The sequence below is a fragment of the Cupressus sempervirens genome, chromosome 2 (assembly GCF_028749045.1).
Source record: "Cupressus sempervirens isolate cs-2001-9-10 chromosome 2, ASM2874904v1, whole genome shotgun sequence".
NCBI classification, from domain to species: Eukaryota; Viridiplantae; Streptophyta; class Pinopsida; order Cupressales; family Cupressaceae; genus Cupressus; species Cupressus sempervirens.
The window spans coordinates 366,996,459-367,005,912 of NC_143119.1; the positions used below are offsets into that span (position 1 = coordinate 366,996,459).

Below are 9,454 nucleotides of genomic sequence, written 5' to 3' on the forward strand. Positions count from 1 at the left end.
CATAACATTAATTTTTGTATTCCACTCAACAACAAAAACCAAAATGAAGACAACCACATCCAAGGATATCCTTTGCCTGCAATTTTCATTTGTACATTCACAAGTTCTATATTGATAAGTAAGAGGTAATTTGCACAGCAAGTTAAATTGTGATATTGCTATCAGGATTTAACTGTGTGATTTTGGGTCAAACTCATGGAACACTAAGCACTCATTGGATCTAGGTGATGCTCACAAGGGTGAAGCACCGGGACTTCCCGGGAGGTCACCCATCCCAGTACTACTGAAGCACCGAGATACAATGAGTGCTTAGTGTTCCATTTATTCTCATGCGAGATGGATTCATGTTGAATCACTACTCATGAAACATGGGTCAATGAGTTTGACTCAAAATCACACAGTTAAATCCTGATAGCAATATCACAAGTTCTATATTTTCCACAATACTAGCAATTAACTTGACCAAACATTGTTTACTAAAGAAGTTGTTAGCTTGAATGCTAATGATATTACATTGGGGGAGTATCCTAAGCATTGGAGAGTATTCACATGTTGCATTCATGACTGTGTTTGTCATTGATGACAACATAGTATGGTTTCTATAAAGACTGGTAGAGTAGCAAACAGAGATATTAGTCGTATGGACAATGATTTGATTGTATGGTGATGCGCAGTCATGTACATCTTCTACACCATGTCCTGATGACTTGGTTAAGTGTGCAGAGTCTAAGTCGAACGCGTACAGAAGTTGTACCAAATTTACAGAGAGCGGTTCAGAGACATAGTATTGGGAAAGCAGTTCCTAATGTTTGTTCACTATCTTACATCTGAGATGTAGTAAGAAGATGCGCAGTCAGGCAGTGACAGAGGACAATCTACTAGTGACAACAACAATTGTGTAAGCCCTAGTATAGCACATGTGAAGTTTTGTATAGACTGTGAGCCGACAGTGCTCTTGTAATTGTAATTATTTATCTTATTATAATTAATTGGGAAAGCCTCAAGGCTGACTCAAGGGAATATTTTGAAGATATGGTATAAAGGAAAGATGTTTTCCTTGTTTGTAAGTGTGTGATCGTTGTATGAAGTGCAAAAAGGAGCAGTGTTCGAGGAATACGAGTAAGCGATCCAAGGGATTATTCGATGAGAGTTTTGTGATCTGGTTACAAGATCAGGAGGAACAAAGGTCCGATTGACAGGATAGAAGAAGAGGAAGGAAGTACAATTCATTTCTATTATTCTACAAGGAATAGTACAGAGATCATTTAGATAGTGGGTTCATTGGTCTTGCCCTCGAAGCTGTTTGGGCAGTGGGTCCAGTTGTCTTCCACAACTCCTAACAGGGTTGTAATCTCCTAACAGGGATCCAAAGTCTCCTAACAGGGACTCATATGTACTGAATGTATCCATAGACTTCTAACAGGGTCCATCCTCTAACAAGGAATATTTATATTAGTACATCATCTTATGGGTACCATCCCCACCGGGGTTTTCCCTCTAATCAAGGGTTTCCATAGTTAACATATCTGGTGTTATTGTGCATGAGTATCTTGTTGTGGTTTCTAATTATATTGTTTCATATGGTTAAAGTTTAATAAGGTTGCCCCCCCCCCCCCCCCCCAATTATATTGGTGGACTATATATTCGAACAAAAGTTTGAGTTGCCCTATCTTGGTTGTAAAACACCACTCAACCCAAAAGAGTGAGCATCCTCACTTTCAGTTTTAAGGATAATTTCTTGAACTCATGTTATTTTCATATCGTGGCTTTCTAAAAATTCAGCAAAAATTCATTTGGAAGATTTTAACATCTAGGGTCAACACAGCCCATGAAACCCAACCTGCGCAAAAAAATTGAAACCTCACAAGCCCTAGGAGGAGGGCCAGCTCTGATACCATGTTGATTTTTTATGATCAGAAATAAGATAAACAACAAAAAATAATGACCTTGGCCTCAAGACAGCAATTTATCCTAGGAAAACCCTGCAACTTGAGGGAGAAAAACCCAGCCACAAAATTGTTCCTTTATAGACAAATAATCAGATGTCTAATTTTATAATTTACACAAAATTGTCTTCGTAGATGAACACTAAAAAGTAATAAAAACTCTTTATTCACCATCCATAATCTCTTACCAAGACTATAAAAGAACATAGCATATATATATAATATATATATGCTCAACCTAGCTAAAACACAATAACCGTTGGAAAGGCGAAATGCGAAGAAAAGGAATCATGTGCACATAAAGAGACAGACTCCACCAAATACAATAGCGCCAAAACTCATGGCTCTTTAATTACTTCAAGCGACTAAGACTAAGAAAGAATAAAACCACCTCAATATCTTCAACCAACAAAGCACCTAAAGCGATAATTGCTAACCATAATAGAGAGACAAATGACTGACTAGATCAAACGTTTCCAAATAATGTATACATAAATACTTAAATAAAATGACAACAGAGTAGGAATAAAAGCTAAGTTGTCAATTTGGGTTCAAGGACGGATTCGAGTTTGAGAATTTGATTCATAGATTCATAAGGATTCATGTGTGGGTATGAGCATTATATATTCAAAGAAAAAGAGAAAAATACATAATTGTAAAACTAAATCATTTCATAGTATGAATCTATGATGCTTGATCACTGATCAATGTCAAATGTCAAAGATAAGCATTATCATTATGATTCAAACAAAAAATCATCGCATTGAGTTACTGAACCAGTGAATTACAAAACAAAAATTCATTATATATATTTATAGTTTTTCCCATAGGTCTATAGGGGTCCGCGCTGGATTCCCCTACTCTGCGATGATTCGCGATTGTTCCAAGTTGGGTTAGATGTGGGACATACCAGTTTAGAACCAGATCAGATTCACAGGTCAAATCCGTGAATCCAATGATGTAGAATAAAAGAACACATCACAAATAAAGGAGAAAAATCTCAAATATGGGAGAAAAATCTCTCGGAGCTAAATCCCCAACAATAGTTAATTTCTTGTTCATCTAACATCAGCCATTTTCCTAATTCTAGTTTTTGATATTATAAGTAGAAAAACTAGGACATAGTCCAACTACAACTAGGCCTCAAGCCTAATAGACCAAAAAACTAAACAAGCACATTAACAACACTTTAACAATATCGAAAACTACAAAAAGAAAATAGAGAGCCAACTACTAAGTAGTATTAATCTTACCATCTAAGTTAATAGAGCCATTAACAATCCTGTAAACATATCTACCATCAAAGCTAATGCAACTAATAATGGTCTTACGAACTACCCTTATAGGGTCATATCTAACTAATAGCATACAATTGTTATCAATCTTAAACCAAAATATCACGGCCAAAACTATGCCATGACGACATTCCACTAGGCTAAGCGACCACGTAGAACCCAATTTTGGTGACCATGGAAAGAATGAGCACCAATATTATTATAAAACCAAATAATTTAATATATAAAACAATGGGGACAAAGTCTCCTTATATAGATTTATAACAACAAAGTTTATAAGAGAAACAATCAATAACTAAAACCAAAAATAGAAACTAACTAATAAACTAAAGACGAACTAAGATGACCATTAAAGAAACATTACAATATTCTAATACCCTCACTTAATGATCATCGCCTAACTACCTTCCAAAAGATTGTACATGTTTTGTGGTCATAAATTCTTTAGAACATTCTTCTACAACTAAAACCGTCCCTAAATTTGCAAAAAAAAGTCATTGACCAAGAGTAGACAAAATCTATCCAAAAAAGAGAGGTTGTCCCCTTCTTTAGAAAGCTCTGCAACAAGAGATGAGAGCCTAGCAGTGACTTGGAAACTAAGATGAGTTTGCCAATAACTCCCAAAATTTGAAAAACTACTAACCAAAATCATTACAAAACATCCCTCCCTATAGCCAAAGACACACAGTGAGAACAACCGCCACAATTTAGAGGGAAAAATCAACAAACCCTCCAAACTTTTGCAAATGAGCAGGACACCCCCATTATAAACAGCAAAAAAGTTATGATTTTATAGGGAAAAATCACTGAAACTAAAGTTTACAAAGCATCATTTTTTGGGGAAAATGGTAAAAACCCTATCATAAGATCCCACATGAACAAGTAACTTTGTGAATTACAGAGCCCAGTAATAAATTTTTGGACAAATGAGAAAACCCCAAAAGCATTTAGGGACAAAAAATTATATTACCTTCCCAAGAATATTTAAGGGAAAATTTATTAAAAACCCACCAATAATATTTTATGGGGAAAATTTAGAAACCCACCAAATATTTTTTATGGGGAGAAATTATAAGCCCCAACAAAAGACATTTATTTCTACAAAACCCTAATATAATTTAAGGGGCAAATATTATAAAACCCACCAATACACAAGCCAAAATGCATCTGAAATACACAAGGATAGAAGGGCACCAAAAAAAAACTTGGCTCTGGTTGGCAAAGCCAACAAACAAAAACAAAAATGGCCAAGCGCAATCTCGTAGCATAAGACACAAGAAAAAAATGGCAAGAAACAAAACCCTCAAAAATGCAAAGACATCTCCAATAATTTCTAGAAAACCTCCAACCTGTTTGTCATTGTTGTTGATGCTTTATTCTATGTTATGACCTTCTAACCTTGGCCCTCCTATCAAAGGTATAACTCTGCCTTTTGAAAAAAATTCCAAACAAGAAGAGGCTACAATTTTTTTATTTAAAAATTTGTCAAATTTTTAAATACCCCGTTGACTCTAATACCTTATTATAAAGCCTAATAGTTTGATATAAGAAACAATAGAGACGAAGACTCCTTATATGGATTTAAAACGGCAAAGTTTATAAACAAAAAAAATCGCAACTAAGACTAAAAATAGAAACTAACTAATAAACTAAAGAGTAAGATGACCATTAATGAAACATAACAATATTCTAACTGCACCTCATTAGCATATCTTTCCATACTAGGAATCAAAGTTCACCGATAAAACTTCAACCTAGATAACATCCATGGAAACAAAATCATTGTTTTCTTACTCCTTCAAGGAAAATCTTCACTTTGGCAAGAAGCATCCCTTGGTCTCTCCAACATCTTAATCTTGTAAGTTCTAAGCCTAGAGCAACCATGATATTCACCACACAATTGCCTTCTCTGTAGGTATGTTGAATGGCAAAACAATCTAGGCCCAAAAGAAGACCTCTGATATCCTCCATTACACCAATATAGGACAAGTTGATCTTAGATATCCCTTTAGCAGCATCTCTAACAACTTTCAAGTCACCCTGAAGAATAGGAGCCTTAATACCAATAGAAAGAGCAGAGTTTAGGCCCCAACACATTGCCATACACTACATGATTATTAGTTTGTCCATCCAGATTACCAGAATATGTTGCCACAAGGCACCAAAGGATGTATGGGTAGCCCTCCCACTAGACACTAAATCATCTCTATCAGCACTATCCAAGTTAAACTTGCACCACTCATCATCCAAAGGTCTCCATCTGGTATTCAATCTAATAAGCCTTTTTGGAATTATCAATTTCCACATAGGCATTGGGTAAATCCCAGCTCAAAGCATCTGACTTAGTGATAGACAAATTATCAAATAATAGGCAAGATGAAGATCTAAACACAACTTCTAGAACATTCTCAGCCTCTCAGAAATCCCTGGTATTCCATCTCTTTCAAAAACTCTAGTAAATATAAGGAGGGATTAGCTTCCATAATTGTCCAACTAATGGATTGCCAGTAGGCCCTTTCCAATCTACAATAAACTGGTCCAACCCTCTGTTGAAAACCCAATTAAGGTCAAGCATAGACAGCACCAATTGCTATAAAACTTTGGCAGACTGGTGCTCTCATTGTCTTATTATTTTAGAACCCTGTAATTTCTGTGTTTTATTAGTTTTTACTTAGTATTTGAAATTCTTGTGTCTTCCTCTTTTTTGCCTTCCTTACCCTTTCTGTTCCCGTATTTCATACTATCTTTCATTTGCCTTACATCAATTATCTCTAGTTATTAGGTTTCCGTCCCTTACCTTTCTTGTCATCAATTAGATTTTAATTTACTGTTTCCACTACTTTGCTTTTGTTTTTCATTATTATCATTTCTTTAACATTAATTAGTTTTTCTTCACACACCCATCCCATGGTAACAAAGTTGTCTTAGCAATCTTATTTTATTTGATGGTGTTTAAAATCTGCAATATTCACAATTTTTTGCCAAGGATCACTGAATGCAATCCAATACATCGATGTAAAAAAAACCCTACGTGTTCTCAGCCAAAAAGCTACACAAATCATGAATGGACTGCAGAAAACTACTAATCCTAATGCATATCAGATAACAAGCTTTATTTCAGTATAAAACAAGAACAGTGATCAATCAAACCAGAAGTTCAATCATCCACAAGGTTTCCAAATCCATGCCATGCTTGCATAATAAATATTTGTCCTAACAAACTGTAGAGCACCACCACAAATGTGAAGACAATCTTGCCTTTAAACGACTGAAACTGCTTGTTTTTCCCTCTCTGCCTCCCTCTCATAATCTATGGATCCCTACTCCACTATCAGAAGAACAGGAGAATATTTTATAGATTTCATGAATTGACTGAGAAAGACTGCCTCCCTGAAATTCAAAAGCACCTGCTAGCCAGACATATTTATTATTTAAATATATAAGTAATGAATAAAATTGAGGATTATAATGTAAGAATCCATATAATCTTTCTTCAATGCATGGAAAAGATGATATAGACTCGAAAATGAAATTATTAAGAGAAGATGCCAAGCACTAGTAGCAGATACACGGTTGGATACATGGATCTTGTTCTTCGAGTACAAGAAACTTTAAAAAGTGTGTAATGGAACTGTTCTAGGGCTGATATATATGGAATGACAGTTATATTCCAGACTACACTCCAAAACATGGAATACATAAACTCAAAATTCTAATCAATTATGAAAATCAAAAAAATTGTTGTGAAATTAACGAAACTCTGCCTCTGAGAATCGTTTTGGACCAACAGAACCGCTATAGATATAAGTTATATTCCGTGAACAACCACAACTTCTAAAGACAGTACTGTTCGCAGGTACGGAACACTGACTGCGAGAAGCATTTAGGGCTAAAAGAGCTGCCATAGATACAGTTTCCACTCCGTGAATATTCTTCATTCTTTACACAGGACTTCTACCCGGTTCCGTCCCGATGAGTGCTGCACTAAATAAAGTACCAAGAAGGGTAATCCGCAGAGGACCCATCCCGGTAAGGTTTGAACCTCAATCAACGTCAATGTAATTAATCAAAAAAATCAAAATCATTGATTGAAACTTACAAAAAATTCAAATGTAATTCACAGTTGTGAATTTTAGGGTTTTGGCCAACCGCAAGATCAGGGTAGTAAATTTGATATGTCTAGAAAAACAATCTCAGACATCACTTATTTCAAAGAAATCTTAAATCACATTCATTATACGCTTTAAAAGGGAGGAATAGAGAAATATTGAACAAAGGAATCGAACCAGCAACGGCGAAGTAATGCGCTTCTCGACTGCAAGAATTACACCGTGATTTGTCTTTAAACCCACTGCAGTAGAGCCCAACTGCAAATCGCAGATATAATTCAAGTCGTATCGTTTACTTAACATGCGACCAAGAAACAGTTTTTGTAAAACACTGGGTCAAGGAAGGAAAGAGTGATACCTTAATGGCTTCCATGGCGTATTCGACCTGAAACAGCCGACCTTCCGGCGAAAAAGTGTTGACTCCTCTGTCATACTCGCTCCTGAAACCCCCATATTGATTAATCAACAGATAACAAAATAATGATAGATCGGCTGCAATGCGAATACAGGGCAGGCTAAAGACTGGGGACCATGAGAACTCACCTGGTTAGAAACATGGTGTTTCTCTGAACTACGAGAATTTTTTCCCTCTTCGTGTAAAAACCCAAAGGCACTTGATTACGATGAGCGTCGGAAAGATGCGGAGACAGACTGAGAAGTGTCTTTACTGTTTTAAACTTTTTTGAATTAAATTTATGTGAAATTCAATTTAAACGTTTACTTGGCCAGCAAGTTTATAGGGCTCCCCTCTACAGCAGGGATTTAAAGGAGGTGCAATGGTTAGATTGATTTGAAGGTACAAAATAATTTAATAGTTTTTCTAAATATAAATTAAATTAAGTTGAGAATATAGATTATTAAAATAAAACTATGAATTATTTATTGTTAGAAAAATATATTTCTTGAGATGATATATATTATTTAAAATATATAGATTCTAAATTTTTTATTATTGTTATTTAGGATTTAGAGTTTCATTATTTATCGTATTGTTATTTAGAATTTACGAGTTTCATTATTTATCTTAAATATTAGGATCAAGAATCTTATTGAAGAATACAAAGAAAATTTTTGTTATTTTTTCATTAAAGAACTTGTGTTTTGCACCTAAAATAAATCTTAACGGCCAAATGATGGTTATAGTGTGTTTAGAAAAGAGGTCCCAATGGAATGAATCTTCAAGCATTTCTTGGACATTTCATATGAATCTAGGGTACACATTTAGACATCTAGGGTGTCTTAAAGAACATGTCATATTGTTACCTATTTGTCGTTCTTGCAACAACTTAAGACTTTATAAATAAGGATTGTTTGTACAAACTCATTATTAACACATTTTTCATCCAACTATTGAATCACTTTTAGGTCTAGTAAGTTACACTCCTAAAAATTCCAAGTACCCATATTGCATTATAGATATTCTACCTACAGAAGTAGGTGTAAATGAATCATAGTTTGATTCCATGAGCTTGGGGAAGAGCACTAGTTAGCATTCATGTTTCAATTATATTTTACTCCTTGCTCACCCAATTAATTACTAATTTTAAATAAATAAATAAAATGGTAACTATACATCCATTAATAAATTTCAAATGTATTAATATTGGCTCTGCCCTCATGTATCCACTATTGGTATCTCTAACCATTGTGGTCTATTAGTGTCCACTTAGTCATTTACAAGGCAAAGTCAGATGGTTATCACTATGACTAAGCTACTCTATATAGGTTGAGTCATGTACATAAGCAAGTATGTACCAAGCTCTATAGGAGCCAAGTAAGTTTATGGTCACCAAGTATTTTCTATATGAGTCAAGCTCAATAGCGATCGAGCAAGTTTAAAGCATACAAGTGTTGAGTTACATAGTGTGTGTCGAGCATAATACAGACTGAGCAACAACGATGTTGAGCATCAGAAAACTGTAAAGACCGAGCAATGCATTGTTTACATAAAAGTCAGGAATGGAACATATTTTGAGGTGACACGTTTTCAAGTCAACATGGAAATATTATTTAATGTTTGTAAAGGTTGTTACAGAGAGTTTTACGCATGAATGACATGGATTACATATCCCTATGTTTTGTGATCAATGATTCGGATGGAGAG

The 9,454-nt window shown here is 34.9% G+C and overlaps 1 protein-coding gene across 1 annotated transcript in view; it reads right to left on the minus strand.

The window, feature by feature from the left end:
* LOC149572651 (proteasome subunit alpha type-5) overlaps positions 1 to 8,016 on the minus strand; it is a 48,864-nt gene extending 40,848 nt beyond the window's left edge. Inside the window, exons 1-3 of the mRNA XM_089813756.1 lie at positions 7,894 to 8,016; positions 7,709 to 7,790; positions 7,528 to 7,608 (exon numbers count right to left, since the gene is read on the minus strand). Coding sequence (XP_089669882.1) covers positions 7,528 to 7,608; positions 7,709 to 7,790; positions 7,894 to 7,907 — 177 coding nt within the window. The 5' untranslated portion in view covers positions 7,908 to 8,016. The remainder of the gene's footprint in view (positions 1 to 7,527; positions 7,609 to 7,708; positions 7,791 to 7,893) is intronic.
* Positions 8,017 to 9,454: the final 1,438 nt, after the last annotated feature.